This window comes from Corvus kubaryi, unplaced genomic scaffold, assembly GCF_017639235.1.
Source record: "Corvus kubaryi isolate FWS band 111438036 unplaced genomic scaffold, C.kubaryi_AGA036_p1.0 37398, whole genome shotgun sequence".
In the NCBI taxonomy this organism is placed as follows: domain Eukaryota; kingdom Metazoa; phylum Chordata; class Aves; order Passeriformes; family Corvidae; genus Corvus; species Corvus kubaryi.
The window spans coordinates 51,883,377-51,905,937 of record NW_024581137.1 but is presented as its reverse complement, the minus strand read 5'-3'; the positions used below and the strand labels follow the sequence as shown (position 1 = coordinate 51,905,937).

The 22,561-nt window shown below is 39.8% G+C and overlaps 1 protein-coding gene across 4 annotated transcripts in view; it reads left to right on the top strand.

The window, feature by feature from the left end:
* The window catches only part of DPP6 (dipeptidyl peptidase like 6), a 538,482-nt gene that overhangs the window by 227,660 nt on the left and 288,261 nt on the right, over nucleotides 1-22,561 (top strand). Inside the window, exon 1 of one of the 4 annotated variants that reach the window (XM_042043322.1) lies at nucleotides 3,247-3,320. The exons of the other annotated variants lie outside the window; for them this stretch is intronic. Coding sequence (XP_041899256.1) covers nucleotides 3,270-3,320 — 51 coding nt within the window. The 5' untranslated portion in view covers nucleotides 3,247-3,269. Of the gene's footprint in view, nucleotides 1-3,246; nucleotides 3,321-22,561 lie in introns of those variants that run through there. 4 annotated transcript variants of the gene reach the window in all.

Sequence of the window (22,561 nt, the reverse complement as noted above, 5' to 3'; positions counted from 1 at the left end):
CCCATGACAGGCATCCAAATGGAGGAAGTTAATACTGAAGGATCATCTGTAAGGACTTGTGGAAAATTTGACAGTTGTGGTTGCTTTTTTTTCCCAAAACATCAATGTGACTTTTTTTGTACCTCTGTTTGTCTCCTTTCCTTCATCTGTTTCTTACAAAGTGAAGGTCATGGAGGAGAAATTTTATGGTTCAATGAAGAGAGAACAGGCATTAGACTTACATCTTATATTTGCCATAGGGAGGTTTATATAGAGGTCAGAGTTTATGGAAAGGAGTTGAAGGACATGAGAGAGTGATTTGGTCATTAATAGCTGGGCTCTACTCCGACCTCCTCAAACCCCCTCACCGTGTCAGGAAGACCTTGGAAATGCCAGTGCTTTGACATTTGTGGGCTTCAGACTTCCTGAGTCTAGAGAGAAGCTGCTCTCCTAAAGTGCATCTGTCAGAGTAATGAGAATAGTGGATGAAATACCTCAGTTTATTTCTGAATTAGGATTTTATCATGAAACCATGTTAAAAATGTGCTGAAAGCCACTTTTCAGCACATTACAGTGTCAAAAGCCCTTAACTTGGTGGAAGCATTTTGAATGATTCCACAGTGGCAGAATATTTCAGAAGAAATATTTTCCCTCCCTCCTAACCATAACATTCAAACCACAAAGGAGAAATCTACACAGTAGAGTCACGTTTGGCTTGATCTTGACCTGGACGTGCTGTGTTGTTTATAAGCCCTGCCCGCAGCAAGCAAAAGAAATCTGCTGAACAATTTCACTTCTTACAGCATGGAAAGCCCAAAACTCATTCCCATCTTTGGAGGACAAAGGAATATAAAAGCACATTCTTCTACTGCTTAGAGGAACCATTTCAGGGAGAGATTCCACTTCATTTTGGGTATCACTGAAGTCCAGAAAAGTGCACCTTCAGCTGTAGGTGTCTAGTGGTGCATGAACAAAGATGGAAAAGAGGAGAATAGCACTCAAATCGTGACTCAGCTCTTAGTGGGCAGGCACATGTCAGCATAAAGCTGTCACTCTGGTTTTGCTCAGAGGAACAGCTCCATGCAGCTGTGCCTGCAGTCAGAGCACGTGTTCCCACAACAGCTCTTGTCTGCACTGAGCTTGACTGAAGTGCTTGGGACCTCAATACTAATTGCATAACATCAAGAAGGGTTTCTACACATTTTCTTACACCTAACTAATCATTAACTAATCTGACTAACAATAAACACTAAGAAAATTGAAATATTCTTATCTGTCACTTTGATGGCAGTCAGACTAAGGGTGTATTGCCAGAATGACAGAAAATTAAGTCTGAAAAAGTTTGGAATACTGTTAGCTAATTGAGAGGCTGATTACTAAGGGGGTATGAAAAAAAGTTAATGAGGTATAGCTAGTCTTTTCAGATAAACATGAGATGAGTCACTTTTGTTCTTTATTGAACAAAGGTCAGATTCCACTGCCATTAAAATAAATGGGAATGCTCCTCATGGGAAAACATTAGGACTCTGATACCAAATGTGAGAATAAAATAATCAAATACATCCACAGGACCAGTCTGTCATTTCTGGAATTAGCACATAACAGCTCTTGGAGTCAAGTAAATTTGGTATTCACATTTGAAATGGAGCTTTGCATTTCATGAAACATATCACAGCCCACAGGAAGTGTGGGTCAGGTCCCAAATTGCTGGTCAATGCACATCCCCCTATGGGTTTGCTGTACCATGTGAGTAATGACACCTTGCACAATTAGAACTTTACAGGTTCAGACCCAAAACACTTCTGCCCTTCCATGAAGGGAAGAAAGGAAAGGTTTCATAAGGACTGTGTGAATATTGACCAGAATATCAAATGTGGTCTTATATTCAGTGCAGTCTGATCAAGTACACACTGCACTGTGTTGTAAGACAGGAAGAGGAGTTTTCTGTGATGCTGTAACACAAAGATGAAGATGTGTGACAGCACAATGTGGCAAAGAAAGAAGTCACATAAGAATGTGCTACCCCCTTTCTTATTGAGAGAGCCAGGCAACACACCAACTATTCAAAGCAAATCTCTTTTATATATTTCTACTGGATGAGTTCCTTCCAGCACCTGGGTTACACCACCAGGCTTTCAGTCAGAGCTGACACTTCAAAAGCGTGTCCTCTGCATAGTCACATCTCTAGAGATGGCCTGTTATGCTCCACCACACTGCAGGAGATCAGCTTTAACAGCTGTAACTGCCTGTAATAAATCAGTGTTTGTCAAACAAACTTATTTTCTCATTTCAGAAATGGATTTGAGATATGGTAGGGGGTTTTATGTTTTACCAGAGAGGGATATTTCACACTCTTTCTGCTTTCTTTTCCATTTCCTGAAATTATAAAAGGGAACATAAGAAGACCAGATGCATGAACAATAAAAGCAAATGGTCCTTCTCTCTTATAGTGCCCTATGAGCCGGATAGCATGAACTGTGAACAAAATTTTTATGGTTAGGACTTTCAATGGGAACTCCCTTCTGGATAGATTCTCTCAATGATATCTTTCCTTTAGAATAAACATTGGTACAATTTCCTGAGTAATTGATTGATTTTCCGGAGACAAAAAAATAACATCTCTGTGTTTTCTATTTTATATGATATTTATTTTTTATTTAAAGAGGGACAAAGGGTTAAAAATAACTTGGGAGGAATGATAGGTCTGTAGATCCCCACAATCATAAAAATCTCCCACCACTAGAAAACCACAAAAATGAAGTAGAAAGCACTACATGAGGTACTTCTCAGCTTCATTCCCTTGCAGCACATTGGAGATATTTTTGTTATACCATGTGATTTCCATACTCCTTAAGTAGCTTGGGTGATTTTTTTTCTTTTTTTTCCCTTTTTTTTTTTCATATAGGATTAAAACAATCCCTTTGTAAAGACTCATCATGATGGTGCTTTAAAGTGCCATGACTGTCAGCTCACAAGTCGTCTTAAAGTTGGATGGCTGACATAATAGCATTTTTTTTTTTTCACTGACCTAAATCAAGCACTGGATGGATCAAGACTTCTCCCTGTATCATCTCAAACAAGGGATTTTGGCTTTCTTTTTGTGCCCATGTTCAGCTATTGGATGCTTTGTGCTGAGCTGTGAACTGTGTGGTTGTTGGAAGCAGCATTAAAAGCCAGGGAGTGCCTCTGTTTTCAAGAATATCTATCACTCTGCTGTTTTAGGCTCCAGACTGGTTGTAAAATATGTCTACAGCCATATAGGATATGTATTTGATCTGCAGACCTCAGAGATGAACAAAACCAAATTGTCCAGAATGAAGAGATTCAAAAAAATATGGAGGGTGAGTGAAAAGTATGCATTAGTCTATTAAAAATATTGCAATGGTAGCAAATGAATGGCAAGCAGATAATTCTGGTGTTTGTGGACAAGTTGTCTGGCTGCATGCACGTTACTTGATCAGACTTCACTGCAGGGTTTGATTGTGTGCTCTTCTTGTTTTTTTTTTTTTGCATATTAGCTGCATCTTCACAAATTTCTTGAGACATTAAGCATTTGAGTTTATTTGACTTTTGAGAAAAGTTTCAGAGAATTTGCAACAACAACGTTTTTACAGTAAGAGCTCTTGAGGAAACTAAGCTAAACTGATTTCCTCGGTGGCCTTTGAAAATGCCATTTAAGGTTGGATGAATATAAAAAAGGCATTACAAAAAAACCAAACCTCTTTTCCCCTCAGGCTGTATTTTAGGTCTGAGATATACTGTAGAGTTGAATGAAATGGGACATATTTAAAGCCCTTGCAGCACTGGAATCTAGCATTATGGCAAAATTAAATAATAATAGATTGTCATATTTACTTTATAAACAATTGCATGTCTTATAGGTTGGAAATAAGAGAAAATAAACAGATGATTCTTTAAAAAATGTGAAGTTACTTTGGTGCAACAAGTGAAACTGGCCTCTCTGATGTCTCATGAACTGGGTTTCCTTGAAAAGTTTGGGGTTAGTTTTTCTCATTGTTAAATTTGCTGCAAAGATTAACCATTTAAAAAGGAATTTAAAAGTCCTAATATACATTTGTTTGGATGCTTTCAGAAAATGGGTCTTTGGTATCAGTTAATTATGTAAATTATGTTGCATTATTAGTTAAATAAGATGTATTTTCCCTGATCTGAAGCTCAGCTGAATTGCTTAGTGATAACATTGATTAGACTACTTTAAATTAGCTTTGATTTGCTATTCTATCAATGATGAGAAATGGTTAATTCCCATAATATACAGCAATTTATAGTCAGGGCATTGAGTAGCAGAGGATATTCACATTTATAAGTCTGTCTTCAAATAGATGTAACATCTCTGTTTATGGTTTTGTTTGTTAAAAAGTGTTACTGCTTGAGTGAAAATTATATTTTAATCATCATACAAGTTTCATTTGTGCAAACAGGCAGTTTCCTTAGAAATTAAAACAGATCCATTAAGCATAAGTAGATATTATATCATATTAAGTGACGTGAGATAATTACTGTAGTCAAAGCACGGTACTTAAATGGGCTCTGGGAGCGGTTTAGTTGTGAGAGACAAAATGTCCTTCTTGGATAGAAGTATTTTATTTGCATATAGCCGTGTATGTTGTGGTGCAGCTGAACACTTTGTCCTTTACCTCCTATTTGTGGAAGCTATTTAGCTGCAGGCTATTAGGCATCCTTTAATTGATGCCTTTTCTGCTCTTCTCCCTGAAGCATTTGTCCCTATTCCATCATTGTGGTACCTGGTATTTCAGGGTAATATAGCTCAAAATTAAATTTCTGCAGAATCAGATGTCAGTTTTAAATACTACTGTTTCCTTTTTTCCTACTTCAAACTATTCTGGATAGAAGCACATCAAAATCTCAAAGAGGGCTTTTATGCTTGGGATTAAACCAAAAGGGTTAGACCTTATATTGTGCAGAGTGTGCTTTTATAATAAGCCATAATATATTTATGCAGGAGATTACATGTCTATGATATGGCACACATTCCCTTCCTCCACTTAACTCTCAGCACTTAACTTGCTCAGTATTTATGGATATATCAAAATTATGATTTACACTGTACTTATCATTAACATCCCTTGCAATAGCTCTCTGCAGTTCTTGCCATCCTTCAGAAGCCAGTCATAAAATGAAGAGATTAACAGATAATTAAATTAAATCCTTAATTATTTGGGGATGATGAATTCACTCTGTGATTCCAGAAAGGTATAGAGAGTCTTTTTCACAAGCAGTATAAGTTGAAACCAGTGGAGCTGTGATGATTTATGCCTGCTTGATGATCTGACTCACACTGTTAATTTTCTGCTCCTCTTTTAAAAACATATTAATAAAAAATGGATGTAGGAACTGTTTATTAAAATATGAAGCTTTCAAGATATTTTTGAAATATTATATACACTCCAAGATAGCACTGCTTGAAAAGTATTTGTCATTTTTCACACTAAATAGAATGTCCTTCAGCAAAAGGCAGGGGAACTTCACTTTTGTTTCTCCAGAGGTGTCTGCCATCCACGGGAAGCCTCTCACTGTTTTTAATTAATTCTTGATCTGGCCCCTGTTTCATGCCGATCTCCAAAGGGTTGGAATATATCACTGACAGTTAAATCTTCCAAAGTTTTCGGCGGGTATGCACTCCTGCTGGAGAAGTTACTCTACACTCCTGAAGATAGAGCCAACTCATCCCAGTAAGGACATAAAGCCAAACTTAACAGAAAAACAAAACAAAACAAAACAGGGAAATGAAGTATAGGGTCAAAAAAGCAGAAACAATAAGCACTCAATCTGTACTCAATTCTGAGTGCATTTGCTCAAAAAAAAAATCTACCTACAGTCATTATAAAGCAATATACAGATTATGGTATTTGATGGGAATGCTGGGCTATGATGAGGACTGAGGGTTATATTTACCTTAGGTATTGGGCTGTTTTGAGACCTTGTTAGTAATGGTTCTTCCTGATGCAGAGACATCTGGTTAACACTTCCCCCAAGCTTGGAAAAAACCACCTTGCTGAGTTTTATTAGGAATAAAAAAGTAAAGCAATTGCCATGGAAACATGAAAATTGATATGAAAGTATATAATGGCTACTTCAAAGCCAGTGATCCTCTCGTGTAAACCTTTATTTAGAAAATGTCTGGAGCAGACATTATTTACTTAATAGGACACTTCATTGTGATCCATCATACCTGTAAGTGTTTAAGCTCTGGGTTTATTTAATGCATTTTTGACCCAACAGACTATGACGGCTATAAAACCCTATTATGGCCTTTCAGGGTAAGTGTTTGAAGCAAATATGCCTTCTTTAAAAATCCCTATAATTTGCTCTGGAAAATGCTTATGGTAGTGGGCTGGAGCAATTTGTTCTTTTCAGGAGCATCTCCTGGAACTGTCACTGATTCCATCAGGCAGCTGTACTTTCCTACTTCATAATTTTTGTATTTCAGGCTATAAATTGGTATAAAAGCACTGATTCTGGAGCAATTTTTAAGTTTCTCTGATTCTTAAATACTTATCTTGATAAATATTGTTTTAGGTGGTTTGTGACTGAGGGACTGAGATGCAAAAAGAATGTCTTATTTCAGTGCTGTTAAAATACATTTTATGTTAAAAGAATTACGGCCTGAGCCCCAGCCTTAAAGGCAACAAGGCTGAAGTGTTTTAAGCTGTTAACAGAATGTGTGTCCAGATTTTAGGGCTTTCCCCCTCCCTCGAGTGGCAGTGATCTGCCCTTTCAGTGCTGAGGACAGGGTATGAGTGCAAGTTCCAGCTTGTATGGGCTCCTATATTCTCCTTGCCCCCTGTATACATCCATCAGACAGCAATACAGTGCAGCTTTAAACCTTTTTGGAGAATTTCATTTCTTCCTTGCAGTCTGCAGGGTAGCTTCTCCTGGGCTGTGCTGTGTCAGAGCATCCTGCAGCAGCTCTGCCTAAGCAAGAACTGATGTAAGCATTGATGGCCCCAGATTTGAACGAGCAAAGATGGATTTAGGAGAGGAATGTGCATCTCAGCAAACTTCTTGATGGTTTCTTTTCTGCCTCTCCCTCTAGTAGCTTTTAACAGGAGACTAATGGGGGTGCAAAAGTCCATCAATTAGTGCACTCCCCCCTTTCCATTTTCCGGGATGCTGCTCCCATCCTCTGCAGCAGGCATTAATGGGGGAAGGATGACTGGGAGAGGAGTGGGAGAGAGGGAGGAGGCACCTGAAAGTCTGAGGATGACCCTCAGCATAGGCAGGTGGGAAAAGGCTTGGGCAGCCTCCGGGTCCCCTGGTAGGGAGCACATCCTCCCTTCCTGCAGCAGAGGATGAGCCTGCAGCACCCATGGGTGCCTGCCCGGGTAGAGGCGGAGCAGCTCTCTGGCAACTTGAGCAGCGGGGACCTTCCTGAGGATGATCTGGTTAGTGCTGGCAGGTAGGAATGGAGTCTGAGAGGAGCAAATAGGACAGAGACCCCCCTCCCTCCGCCAAATCTGAGGTACAGGGGGGGCAGATAGGTTGGGGGAACTGCTTGTTGTGTTGGCAGAGGGCAACAGTGGGGTCAAGATTTCTGCTTTTGTTGTTCTCTCTTTGCTTTCTCCTCTCCTCCCTTTGATGGCTTTGTGATCAGGTGAAGGAAAGGAGGAGGAAAGAGAAATTTGGATGGAACAACTCACAGCAGCACTACTTCTGCTGGGACCAGCTCCAGTCCCTCTGACTCCTTTGTCCCCAGGTAAGAAGCAATAGTGAAAGAAGGTTGTAGACAGGTGTGGGTCAGCTCTTTTCTCACAGGTAACAAGAAACAGGACAAGAGAAAACAGACCAAAGTTATTCTAGGGGAGGTTTAGATTGGATATTAGGAAAAATTTCTTCACCAAAAGAGCTGTCAGGCTGCCCAGGGATGTGGTGGAGTCACCATCCCTGAAAGTGTTCAAAAAATGTTTAGATGTGGTGCTTAGGAAAACAGTTTAGTGGTGGACTTGGCAGTGTCAGCTTAATGGTTGGACTCAATGATTTTAGAGGACTTTCTCAGCCTTAATGTTTCTATGATTCTCTGTGGGTTTTAGTTCCTGTGTTTGGGGAAGGGTTTGGCCATGTCTACTTCAAGTCCTGCAGTTTCAAAGACTTCTCATGGCTGAATCAGGAGGCTCCACCATTCTCCCCTTGGAGATTCTTGTCCTGGCCCAGGACTCAGCCATGCTCAAAGGGCTCACTTGGAAAGTGCTCAGAGAAGTGAACCAAGAAAACTGTTAAAAACCAACCAATTGCACATAAATTTGAATCAATCACTTATAACTCTCTGTTTATGAGACTTTATGAAAAGGTCAAATGTTCACCTTCAGGAGGCATTTGGCCATTTGTTGCTCTCTGTGTGATGCATTTTACTAGTGAGGGTAGCTGAAAACAAGCTGCATTGATTTAAAATAATAAGGGAAAATATTTTATTACATTCTTGAACATAACATTTTAATATGTTCTTGAACATAACAATTACCTACAGAGGTCTTCCTTGCAAAGATGAGTTTGGTTATACTGGTCTTAGTTATTCAGGGACTGTCCTTTGTGTTGCAAAGCTAGTGAAAAAATCCCTATAAATCAATAGAAATGTACATTACAGATTTTGCTATATATTGCTCCTTTTATAGCACTTATAAGGTTTCTAATTATACTTAACTATTAGTATGTGGTGTATTGGTTCAATATGGGAACTACTCAATTCACTTCATGTTCTTTTACTGCTCATTCCCCAAGGTCAGCAGGGGAACTCTCAAGTGTGGTAAAGCTGTTAAGTGTAAACTGGATTAGAGAATTTACACATGCTTGCAAATCTCAGTGAGCAGGCTTTAAATTGCTTGATTTAAGGTTTTAAGTGGACTTGGTAAAGCAATCTACAAATACATCCTACTGCAACATTAGATACAAATGTAGGACATGCTATTTCAAAATGCTTCTTCTGCTTTCCATTTGAATTTTGCAAACTCCTGTGGATAAAAAACAATATTGAAACTTAACACACTGATCCTGCAAACCCTTATTCAGGTGAGTGATTCCATTCATGGCAAGAATTCTTTTGGTTTCTGTGGTAACTGCCTATAAAATTAAATATATCTATAAATGTTTACTGCCCTGTCAGAAAAAAAATAATAAATTGTTGAAAACTGAATGGCATTAGGTGTTCATTGTCCTGGCAGTGTTGTGAGGCTTTTGGATAGAGCTGATTGGGATGTAGCTGAGCCATAGCTACACAGACCAGGGACCTAAAGGTGGTCCTCTGATGGACTTGGATTCATCACCCTCACCTGTGGGATGTAAAACCCTGGCAATAAACTGCAAAGGAGACCCTCCCAGAGTTAAAAAGCCCTTCACCCCCAACATTTTTGCTGCCTTAGCAAGTTCCTTTCAGGTTATTTCATCTGAAGATATCAGAGAGGCTGCTTGTTTTATACCAGGGATGACATCAGGATGTCTGTAGCACAGATATCCTGATGTCATAGCACAGGATGTAGGGACAGCATTTTAACCTAATTTTTACAAAAGAAATTATGCTCTCAGAATATCACACTGCAATTCAAACACTTCAGCAACCTAAAGCTAAAATGGAAAATTGAGCAAGCAAATGAAAATGAAAATGAGTATTTCCAGCTTGACTCTTCTTTGTAAATCACTTTTCACCTGTGATTCTCCTTTCACAATAGACCATGCTAAGAAGTTGACTGTGCATCTGCTCATAAGACACTGATGCTGTGCTGATGGCTGTGTGTAATCACTGCTAGCAGTGACAGCAGGCTGTAGGAAATTTCCTTTAGCATTTCTAGTCAATATTTTCACTGTGAATGATGAGATCTGAGGTTTCTGGAGTAAAATCCTTGTAGTCATAAGCAGACCTCCAATAGTGACCATGGCTCAAGTCTTAGATGCTGAGGATCTTCTGTATGAAGGCATCTTATTTGACAGCCATGGGGCATGGGGAGTTAGCTGCATTGCTTGCACAGAGAGGTAGCTTCAAATATTCTGCTCTTATTTAAATGAGGTGCAACATATTCATAATTGATATAATTTATTTTAAAATAATGAGGAGAGGGGAGAGGAGGAGAACAGCACTAGAATTCAGCCCTCCTATTCAGGGACAACATGAGAAACTTGTCTGATTTTGCATTCATAGAGCCATAAAATGATTTGGGCTGGAAGGGACCTTTAAGATCATCATTATTTACCTTCAGGGTGGAAGGGCCTCTTCCCACCACAGCTCAGTCTCATTTTGCTCTATTCTTTACATCAGCACATCCTAAACTGCACGGACTGAGCTTCTCAGCACCAACAAAGCAATAATGGGGAGCTAGGACTTGGCCTTTGATTCATTTTCTACAGCCACAATGGTCTTCTTGGTAGAGTCTTGGAGTTTATTGAAATAAAGGGTCTGTATGGCACTATTGGATGTTGGAGTTTGAGTCTAGGCTTGTTAATTTAGGTTCCTAAATAGGACCTAACCTCTTCCAAGCAGAGGAAAACCCCAAACAAACTGGTGAACAGGTTTGTCTTCCAAAAAGTGTCAATGGGGCAAAAGCTGAATGTAATAATGCATTTACATTTAGCAAAATTATCTGTTTATGCAAAAAATATGGACTTTTTAGTGCCTGTGTTTAAAGGACTAACAAAATACTGATGTCAAAAGAAAGCTCCTATCTCACATATTTTTAATACAACCAATGAATTCCTCACTGGTGGGATGTGGGGATGTCTCTGTCTGAGAACAGAGTGACTCTTGACCGGCAATTTCATGGTCCTCTGAGAGCCTGTTGGGAGAGATGGGTTGTCCTGCTCATCCCTGGGCCATGGTCCCAGAACAAGGCAGATCTTCTTTTGGTAGACCTGCTACCTCCCCATCCCTCAAAGAGGTGAGCAGTCCCTGTGGGAACAGGGCTGTGTTGTGACAGAGCTTGCTGGCACCACAACTGGACCCCTCCCCAGTACAAAGGGCTGAGCATGGAGCAGCCCTGTCCCTTTTTTCTGGCATCTCCATTGAGAAAGGCCTTTCTTACCCAATTCAGTTAGAGTTTGCCTCCTCTGAGTGGAGGGCAAGTGTTTATCACCCGAGAGCTCTTGCATCTTTGATGCCACAAATAGCTTACATAAGCAAGAAAGTATGTGAGCCTGGTCCAGGCTGGCACTTGAGAAACACTGCTGCTGGTTAATTTGCATGTGCCCTGCTAAATTGAATATTTAATCTGAGAATTTTATAGGTTATACTCATGGGAACCAATGTGCAGGATGTAATGGCAAATAACACAGTCAGTAAAGGCCTACTTATAATAATTTATTATTGGGGTTTGTGTGTGTGTTTCTTTTTTTTTGTTTTAAAGAATGGTGAAATTGTCCTGGGACTCCTCTTGACCCTCTTTCCCTAGAGGGTAATTGTGACTTCTCCTCTTTTGCCCAGCAACAGCACTGGAGGGTGGCAAGGTGAAAGTATCCTTGAAGCGTGGCACAGAATAACTGTTTGGTAGATAATTGCTGCATTTAGAGAGGGTACAGAATTAATGGTGTGGTGTCCTTCTGGCAAAAAGATTGCATGTATTAGAGAAGCGGTGCTAATAATTCAGAATGCCTCCACAAATGCAGAAGTTTGCATAATCGCACAAATTTGGTGAGTGTAAAAGCCGTGTAAAAGTAATGATTTCTGATGGCAGTAAATAAAATGGCACATCTTTCAGTTCATAAAGAATTTGTTCATGCAGACTTTGGTGTCTGCTGAAATCTAAGGACTCACTCTCTTTGCCTTTTACTCTGGGTGCTGTGTGGCAAGGTGTCACCAGTTCCTGTCTTCCAGCAGGATGACTGGCTGTTGCCCACACCTCATGTATGGTGAAAATCAGAGTGGTCTCCAGCCAAGGCTGAAGTTATCTTAATCTGGAGAACTGGTCAGGAAGGTGGTCATTTCCTTCCCCTCCAGTGAGTTTTGGACGGTTTTTCTAAAGTTAATATCCAGAAGATTTTTCCTTTCCATTTCACTACCAGAGCAGTTCCTAGATGGCTTTTCTCCTCATTTCAGCCATACCATTGTTGAATTTCTGGACATTTTTCTCCTGTGATGATTTCCTTTTATTACCATTGGCTTCCAAATAGCTCATATGGGAGGCAAGCAGGAAAAATACTTCTGTATGCTGACTCTGTTCCCTTCTAATACCTACAAGGGGAAAGAAGGGAGGTTTCTTGCACCCTTTTGAGGTAACTTAATTCCATCATTCTTGCTCACTGACAAAAAGGAAACGCTCTTTCCTTTTTCTGCACAAAGGAAAGAACAACATCTGGAGCTGAGCGGTGTCAGCAGAAACCCTCCTGCTGGTGAAAAGACCAAGAGGGCACAGATACCTAATCAGGAGAGTGGACGGAGATGAGACCTTCTGGGATTCATTTGAGAGCATCTAGCTTAACTCTGTCAGCCTCAGAGACTGAAAAGGTCTATTTTAATATGTTGACCCAGTCTCAACAATCTGGGAAAGCAATTTTTTGTTGTGGAAAGCTCTCTATAATTAAAAGTACCCATTTGTTTTGAACACCTCTGTTGTGTTAGTGCATTAGAGTAGCTGAGCTGCATCCCACTGATGTTCTCACAGGATAAAGAGGTGCAGTGACAAAAAAGGAAGTTATGCTGGTGTACCCCACGATCATATTCCCATCTAGATTTTGGACTTGTACAGAGCTGAATGACTGGAGGGAGGAAGGCCTTAGTGTTGCCTTTGGGAATATGGGCAGACTCCTGGCTGAGGAGTCAATAGAATGCTAAAATTTAGATCTTTTGGTTTGAAGGATCTGACCCGTGCAGAGTTTGGAAAGGGTTTCTAGTGAGCATTTCTTGCCATTCCTTCTCTTGTCCTGTTGTTGCTCCCCATAAAGCTTGGAGCAAGCACTTGCTGGACCACACAAAAGAAGCAGGTTTATGGCTGCTCTCTGAATTTCAGGTTTTACTGCCTTTGTGGGGCTGCTCCTGAGAAATAAGTATCTCTGAAATAGTAACTTGATTGACAATAAGGAGATGGGATATTGCTCTCCACACCTGCTGCAGTTTCAGGATGTGTACAGCAACTGGTGGGGCAAAAAGTCTTCTTGCATTGTCTTTTTTTTGGTGAAGAGCAATCCCATCTGGAGTATTTGAACACTGATAGATAGCTGCAACTGAAAAACACAGTAGGGTGGACTGAAGTTTTTGACACTTAGTTCTTCACAGAGGTGCCCTAAATAGATGTTACATACAGATTTCCAGTGTTTAGGTGTAGCTGTGTTCCCTGTCAAACCTGCCAGAATCATTTGTTTGCTCAGAAAATAAAGCAATAATGGCATATATTACTTAGAAAAAATTCAGATTATTTTAAAAGAAATAAAATAATAAAATGAAGCTGAGATTTATTTTCTTTAAAGACTCATGGCTATTTTCCCACAAACCATAGGATTTGTGGTGACTTATAAACTCTTTATGGATTCTTCTTCGATCAATTTTTGCCTTTTGAATGTGAACTAGCTTTTTTGTTTGTTTTTTCTTGGTTCAGATCAGCTATTTGTTTCTGTGGAAAGTCTTCCTCCTGTTTCTTATCTCCCCACTACTTCTAATAGTACAAACAGAGAACATTTTTCATATTTCTGCTCCTAAGCACTTTAAAACCACTGGGGTGCTCCCAGGGCCACGTCTGAGTGGCCAGACACACCTCGTGAAGGTTTTGCAGAGAGAGTAAGCTCTGTGCAATTCATTATTAAAGACTCTCAGGCTCTTTCATTGACTGCTGGGACTGCCCTGATGGTGATTCTGCTCCCTCTTCCCTGTCACTGAGTGCTCAGGGGCCTGTGGGAGTCCCACCAGCAGTGTTCAGGGTGAAGCAGGTCTGAGCTCAGCCTGGTGCCCAGGATTTCTGCCTTGCAGGGGATGCTGGGTGGCTCTGTTGCTGCTGGTACCCTTCAGGTATCTAAACTGTGCCTATTTTCCTTCCTCATTCTCTCCTCACATAATTTCTTGTCTTCCTGTTGTACACCAGCACAAAGTAAAGAGGACTCTACCTTTTGATTTGTGATAAAAGTGATTCTAAAAATATCTTGAAGAGATCCCCTTGGCCTCTCTTCCTACCATATCAAATCCAGAGATCATGTTTGTCTCTTTGTTTTGTTTTTTGCTGTGAATTTTTTTTTTGTCTCCTTCAGCACACTTTCATAGAAATACACTCAGAGTGAAAGAAATGATCAAAGGATTGGAACAATTAGTGTAAGAAAGAACATTAAAATATGCATAAACTACTTTGATTTAACGACAAGTGATGTGGATGTGAGTTTATAACAGTTTACATATTTAGGAAAGATGTAAACATGAGGAAAACAAGAAAATATTTGTCATAACAAGTTGGAGTCTAATTTACACTTATGGATTGGAACTTTAAATGGAATAATGTATGCTGAATATAAAGCAAATTGTACTGCTATAACATCACTTCAGCTATAAAATATTTCACAGGAGATGGAACTAAATCCCTTTGCTATTATATAAAAATTTTCAACTGACCTAGACGAAACACTAAAATATTGATTTAGGAGAACAGTCTTGCATCACTCAGAAGGTGGTCTGAATGATGGAGTGGCTGGGGCTGTTTTCCCTCACGAATTCCCAAGATCCAATAGTCTTTGAATTTGACAAGAGGGCAAACAATCTCAGAGATGTAGTTTCTAGTTTTTGTGTTACGCGGTGAGGCTAAACAGCAGCAGCTGCAATGAGTTCCAGCCTTCACGAGCCTGCAATGGTATTGCATCTAACTGCTTTGCAGACTGTATTAGATTTTAGCTTGATGCCTCTTAGGAAAAAAATAAGTTTCTTAATTCCTTTTTGAACCAGAAGTGCTTTGATAAAGAAGTGCTAATGTTGTTTTAGCAGAAACAGTGTCTGTGCAGAGTGCTTGGGATGGGTCCAGAGACACCAATCTCTTAGACCACCTATGGCAAAATTCATTCCTCAGCCCTTCATTTAGAAATTTCTCAGGACGACACAAGCAGTAATTAATCCTGAAGCAGTCCACTGAGGCAGGCAAACCTCATTTTCCAGGCTAGGCTCCTTGGAAAAGATGGTAAAGCTCTCCCAGAGCTGTGAATATCCACTGCTGAGTGCAATGGAGTTACTCAGCACCTTTCAAAACCAGCTCGTTTGTGAGTGCCTACAAATGGGCTTAGATGCCTTGCACGAGTCTTCTAGATTCGAAAACTGCACCTTTACACTCCAGCCCAAAGGAACCGAGGGCAAAATCGGCATTAAAACATGAAGTACAATCACACCACACTGCTGGGGGCTGGCACAGCAGCTCCTGGCAGCCTCAATGTGTCCCTGCCCAGAGGGCTGGCATGGAGAGTAATTTGGAGTGGCATTTCACCAGGTGGGGAGATGTGCTGTAATGGAAGAGAAGGGATGGACCTGGGCAAGGCTTTCAGAACCTGCCCATGGTTTGCAGTCTGAAAGTGCCTTTATCAGTCAAATAGCACACCAGGATGCAATTTGCTGTGAAGGCTCCAGATATGAGTTGGGAACCATGAGATTCTAAGGAAGTGGAGCTCTTGAACTAGCAAATACAAATTTACTTTGAATTTCACATTCTTAGTAGATGGTCATACAGAGATGATGTGGCAGATACATGCATTACAGTCACACAGAATATGTGAATGTGTGATTAGGTGGATAGGAAGTGATAAAGAAAATAAATGTAAAAAAGAAGAGAATTTGTTAAATTCAGAACAGGAAAAGAACAGTAACAACCAGGTAACTTAATAGTGGAGAAAATCTTTCCTGACTTACCTCAGTTCAGAGGTCTATGTTAAGATTCATGAGAAGTTTCAGGCCATCTGCTGATGTGAAGCAGGTTCAATGCTGAGGAATACCGACTTGGTACAAACCAATCTGCCTTTTATTTTCTAAAACTTGTATGAAGTTAGCTTAATTTCTCTAAGGCAGCTAAATATGGTATTATTAAATTATCTTAATACAACCATGGTAAACAAATACCCGTTCTGCTAATATGATTTTTCTCTCTGTAAGATAATGAATATATTTATTCACTGATTTGTAACTCAGCTGGATTTCTGACTTCTGCCTATGGAAAGCTCCAGGCCACTTCTTTTGAATCTCTTTGCTTCTAATCTTTTCTGGAAATCTTTATTTTCTGTTAGCATAACTAAACAGAGCAAATGAAGCCTACAGCTATTACTTGCCTATGCTAAGCTCCTTCATGTATCGTTACATTATTCTGGATATCTGATTGTTGTTCCTTGTATTATCTTTTGCTCAGTAAGACATAGAGTACTACAGAAAGACTTAAGATTAAATGATAGGACTGCACTTAGCTCAGTCTTTCTGCCGTTGTTCAGAATTATTTGGGATTTAGGTCAGTCATCTAAGGATTCATCTCCTAACTAGAAGATGGATTTTCTTTGGATCATTAAGTCTCACAGGTCTCTTCTTCCCACATCTCTGAAGTGGTTCTTTCATTTATAATCTCCTGGCATGCTCAGATAACTTTCTTACATGGCTTGACACAGTATCAAAGTCCATTACTCACTTACCAACCCTAATCTGTCCTCTGGCCTCCCTGCAGTGGAATGGAGCTGAAATTCCAGCCTGCCTGGGACTCAGCCAAACCCTGGCTGAGGGATGGCTCATGCAAAAGGGCTTTTCATAAATAGCAAAATCCCCTCATTGCAAGCCCAGTGCTGCAGGCAAGGATTCCTCTTATGCTCACAAACTTGATACAGGGGGCAGGAGGAGTAATAGAAAAAAGGCAAAGAATTTACATACATCTACATATACAAATAGCAGTTTGACATAGATCTGGAGTTCTTGGTGCTGAATGTAATTCAGAAGTGGAGTCCCTAAATATTTAAATTCTGTTTATGTGTATGTATATATATATATATATATACACATAAATATATTTCCTTACACACACAGACATGAAAACCCCACATTCACACTACACATGGCTGTGGATTTACCAGTGCAGCAGTCCTCCTCAGGGAGGAGAGCTGTGTTGCTTCACCAAAAGGTGTTTAGAGAGAACTTTGAACACTGTAGCAGCAAAGCCATTCCAGCAGTACAAACTTGGGGAAGATGAACCTCTCTTAACTTAAATGAACTCTGTGTAGGTTGAAAAATCCCTTTTCAACACTGCCAAACCTTTGAAGCAAAAAATCTGCACATTGTGAGGGAATGATTGAAGTGTGAAAACCACCTGTCCATGAGAAGCCTATAAAGGATCCCCACCTGCTCTGATCAGTGTGGATGTGTAACACGAGCCATTGCTGTGTGCTGCTCTCTCTTTGTGCTGTGCATTTCTCCAGCCCCAATGTCAGTGTTCAGCTCTTGCCCTAGCACTGAGGAGGTGTCTGTCAAATGCAGTGTCATAAGACCACCCTGACACTGAAAAAAGGCCACAGGACACAGAATTGGGGCAACCAGCGTAGCTGGTGGGCTGGCACAGGGTGAGAGAATAAAAAGCTTCATAACCCAGGGACACAAAGAGAGGTTTTACAGTGAGCAGAGATCAGATACATGAGTGGTGCTGCTTGGGGTACACGAGCATGGCAAAATTCATAGGGAACTTGGAAAGAGAAGTTGACCCTGTTAAGGGGTTGAAACCCTCTTGTTCTGGTTTTGCAAATTTCTCACAATGGAGTTGGGCCTCTGCAATCCGTTTGGCCAAGAGACCAGCACCATCCTACTCCCATCTCCAGAGGCACACGGCACTTGCAGTAGTCTCATTCAAAGCCCCAACACTGTGCTTGAGACCTAAGGCTACATTTCCCAAGGCTGTGCAAGCCCAGTCTTGTGACTGGAGTTTGTCTCGGGCTGTATCAAGGCTGTTCTCCATCACAGCCACAAGCCAGATTTCAGAAAAGTCTGATCAAAATTAAAGGATGGTGGCAGGCAGCTAAGGTGAAGTGATGCCTGAGCAGAGAGTTAAAATAACACTAGGGTAGAGGTACTGTTAAGCACCTGTGGTAGGCTTCTTTTTTTTTTTTTTTTTTTTTTTCAGGGACAAAATAACCTTTTATGGCTTGGGGCTTTTTTTTTGGTTGTCTTTTGGTGTGGTTTTTGGTTGGTTGCTTGCTTGGGTTTTTTGTTTTGTTTGTTTGTTTGCTTGTTTTGGGGGTTGTTAGGGTTTTATTTCCCAGTATCCTCATACTTCAGTTGTTACCATAAAGCAATTGCTATGTATTTCTAAAATAGAAGGCACACTCCAATATCTGTTTGGAGATTTTGATAAGTTGAATGTCCTATAACTCGTGAATTGTGAATGTCCCATAAATATTTTAAAACTCCTGTTCCAGCTACAGACTCACTGAAATCCATACTGAGACTTCATTTTCCTGACAGATGCCTTTATATTTGCAATTCTGTCTGATCTTGCTGTTGCAAAATCTAATCAAGAAAAACAGGTCACTGCTGGTTTGAGCCTATTCTCGAGGTGCTTGGTTTGAGGTTGCATTGCAGTTGTCACCACCTCCTTGCACAGTTTTGTAATCTCAGACCATTTCCCCAGACCAATGGGCTACGGGTCCCTTTGCTCTAATAACACTCCCACACTGCACAAAGAAACTGGGAAAATAATATCCACTGAGGTGGGAGAAAGGTTTAGACACAGAAGTGATCAGGATTAGATTTGTGCATAGATCAGCGACAGTGAAACACCCTTGAAAAATCTCTACCTCAAAGCAAAATTTGACTTGCCTAATGTTCTCATTTTGTCTTGTTGGGCGAATAACAGGCTAAGATAATCTTGAGGAATCTTGTAATTTCTCTGCTGAATCACTGTGTGCAATAGGGATACTTTTTCTACACAAGTATGAAGGAAATCAGAGTTTTAGGACTCTGTGGCTGGAGGAATTTCCATAGAAATTTGGGCTGCGAAAGGAATACAGCATCTGCCCCACTGTTATTTCTGTTAGGGTCACCAACAGAGAGATGTATATTAACCCCACCCCACATGTACCAAGTCAATAACAGCAGGACTAACAGAAGGAAGTGTAGCTTTTTTAAAAATGCACCCTCTAGGATTCAGCATAATTTTATGTTTGGCTTATCCATGGCATTCATACCTACCAACTATCTACAAATACTCACTAGAAGGTTCCTACACTGACCAGAGGTTTAAAAATAGGTTTTACTATTATTCTGTGATATATATGTGGTTTTTACTTTTAGAGACCTAGAGCCTTCCACAATTTTCCAAATCCTGCACTTTTCAAAAAACCAAAAGCCCTCAGCTGACAATCTCACTGAAATATTTCAGAGAGTCACTCCAATTGTGTCTTATTTTCTGCACTCTGTAATAAGCACTAAGCATTTACTCTTTGGTTATGTAATTTATAAAATTCATCTGTTAACTAAAAGTCAGATTCACTGACAAAGAAAAAAGTAAAGGCAAGTGAAATGTCTTCTGTAAAGGTTAAGTGCATCCTTTATTTGCAACAGAAGATTAAGGATTTTCCCTGCCAAGTATTGTGTATCTGAGTAACCTTGTAAAAATGAATTTTCTTTATTTACAAGCTCTAGTTCTGTAGTCAGAGAATTTTCTGAATCCTCTCTGCTGTGGATGATCTCTGGAGTAAGTTCTCCAGTGCCTACTACCATGATTGCATTTTGTCATCTATCACTTCATTCTGTACAGAGATTTACTCTCATCTGTCTTCCCTGCCAGGCTGCCCACTTGCACAAAAGTTGTGGGACTTTTAATATATTTGCTGAACTTTATTTTGTCAAATTTTGTTGAGTAGCCACAAGTCCAAAATTGATCAGGGCAGACACACATACATATAGTCATACCAGAAAATCATTAGAAGCCTGGATTTAAAAAATCAGATTAAAGATAAGAAGCTGCTGAGGAGTTCTGTGAATCCTATTTCTAGTGTTTTTGAGGACATGATGATATTTTGCAGGGTCTCAGCTGAGTTTGCAACCACAGTCAGAAGCAAGAGCAGTGAGAGGGGATGTAGGTAACAATTCATAAACTGTTTAGGATTGTCTGTGACAGATTCTCTGTACAGAGAGCTGGAGAGTGGCAAAGAGAAAGGTAGAGCAAAACTTTTGTAAGCAGGGAGCAACTGAAAGATGAGGTAAAGCTGGAGATGCACAAAATGTTCACTGTTTTGCTCTTTGCCTTCTGTGTTCTGGGGCCACATGAAGAGACGACAAGCAAACTTCTTCCCTATACTTAGTTTTACAGACTTTGGTAATAGATCTGCTTCTCTAAATCACAAATATGTTGTCTCTGAGGGCAGATGAGCAGAATTAGTCCCTATTGTGCTCCCCTCAGTAAAGCACAGCAAAATTACATCCTGGAAAGAACCCAGACTTGATTGCTTGGTATAGCAAATCTTTCTTGAATATTCAGTGTGAAAATAATTTGTGTGACTTCTGTATGTGGCATCTTAATTTTGCTGTTGTTACACTCATTCTAGAGCACAAATACCCTACCCAAAAATCACAAGGTGAAAGAGAAGACATAAATTTTTAATATTTGCAGTCAAAAGGAAATGAGGCTGTATCATGTGAGATTCTAACTGAATAGAGATTTGGATCCCATTTTCAGCAGCCTTCAACCCTTGAGTCTACCAAAGGCACACAACCCTTTGTAGAGCAAGATGAAATGATGTTTAAGCACCCTGCCAGTTAACAGGTGATTAGTGTATGCCTTTGCTCATTACTCCATCAAGGAACTTGCTCTCAAACAATGAGCACTGAGAAATGCTGTCATTGTTCCTAAATTATTTTGTGGTAATTAGTCAGCTGTAGTCCCAAAGAAGAAAGTAAGCTGAGGATAATGGCAATATTTCCTGATTACCTAGAAGCATGTTAATGCCCTGCAGTCCTGAATGTGTCTAGGGGGATCTGTGCCTATGCCAGAGTCCCCAGTCTGTGCTGTATGCTGTCTCAGTTATACAGCTGAGCACAAATACAAAATTTCTGACCCTTTTTACATCTTGAGCCATGATTCACTTCTTTCAAGAGCTGCATCCTACAAAAACCATAATTAGGGGAACTTTATATATTCTATAGGCCGTGTGACCTCTGTTTTAAGGTTAAATCCTGTAACCACAATTGTCCATTTCATTTCCCTTCACTTGCATTGATGACTTGATATGTCTGTCATCGTTTACTGTTGTAGATTGGTGCTTGCTTAAAGGTTTCTTGGCAAAATTTGAAACCCACAGAAGTAATGCCATGAATCGTGGCTGTTGCATTTTAATTTACCCCAATGCAGGGGTGGATTTCAGTGTGGAAGCAAAAAACACCTCTGAAATTGAATATGTACAGCTAATTCTACAAGCACACAAAACCTTGTGGTTTTGTGTTTGCAGGCTTGTAGGTGTAGTTTGATGTTATTTTCTAATTGATAATGGACCAAAAACTGTGTAGAATCAGAGTACTCCATAATTTCCTTGATAACTTTTATATTTTTGGGCATGAAACATGTAATTTCTACTGTCACCATAATTTCGAAATACTCCCCAAATCTTCCATGTTAATCTAATAAATGTGTGTTTACCTACTGCTAAGTACTACATGAGTCAAAAGTAGGTTTTTTTTCTTTCTAAATACAGTCACCAGTAAAGCACTGTGTATTCTGGAGTATTCTGGACAGATAATTGAACAGCTGGCAGTAGTCCTGTCAATGAGTACAAATGGTACCACAAAAGGTAGCCCAGCAGCTTTTCTTCTGCTATTGTAACTTGCACAGTGCATCCATTTTCCCCCTCTGTCTAAATCAGGCAGCTGTACAGCAATTACTGTCAGCATAAATTGAGCAAGCTTGCAAATTGTCTTCAAAGTCATCCAAGAAAGCAACTTTATCCTTTAAGGTAACTGAAATATTATGTTGATATTATATACATTATATATATATAATTATTCATATAATTTATAGGTTTTTGTAGGGACAAGTTAAGTGCACTTTATGTGTTTTATCTGGATGACTCCTAATGCATGGAAATGTGAATTATTCATAAGCTGCCTTTTGGTTATAGGAGTCTTTATATAGCTTTTGTTTGCTAATGCATTTGATAGGCGATTTTGTGCACTAACACATTATAAAGAAAATGCTGGCAATAAAATAAATGCTAAATTATACATTCTGCAGTTCTGCATTAAGAGCTCTTATAGTCTGCTTCATCATCTTTCCTCTGCTCTGCTCCACAAATCTAAAGATAATTGATACTGTGGAACTATCACTCAACTCATCAAAAACACGCTGCCACTGAACTATTGCTGTGTATGTTGATGTAGAGCTGGCAGAGGTAGCCAATTCCTTAGAGCAGTGAAAACCTAAATACCTGACATGGAAGCTTCAATATAATACCCAGAGTCCATCTGGGGCTTCTTAAATTCTTAAGCGTGAACAAATAGAATTTATAGTTATCGTCCAAACAAAATAATTAGTAAAGGTTTTGAGTGCTTGAGTGCGTCTGCTGTAGCCAAACTGATGACCTAAATCAATGGAAAGGAAAGGAAAGGAGAAAGGAAAGGAAAGGAAAGGAAAGGAAAGGAAAGGAAAGGAAAGGA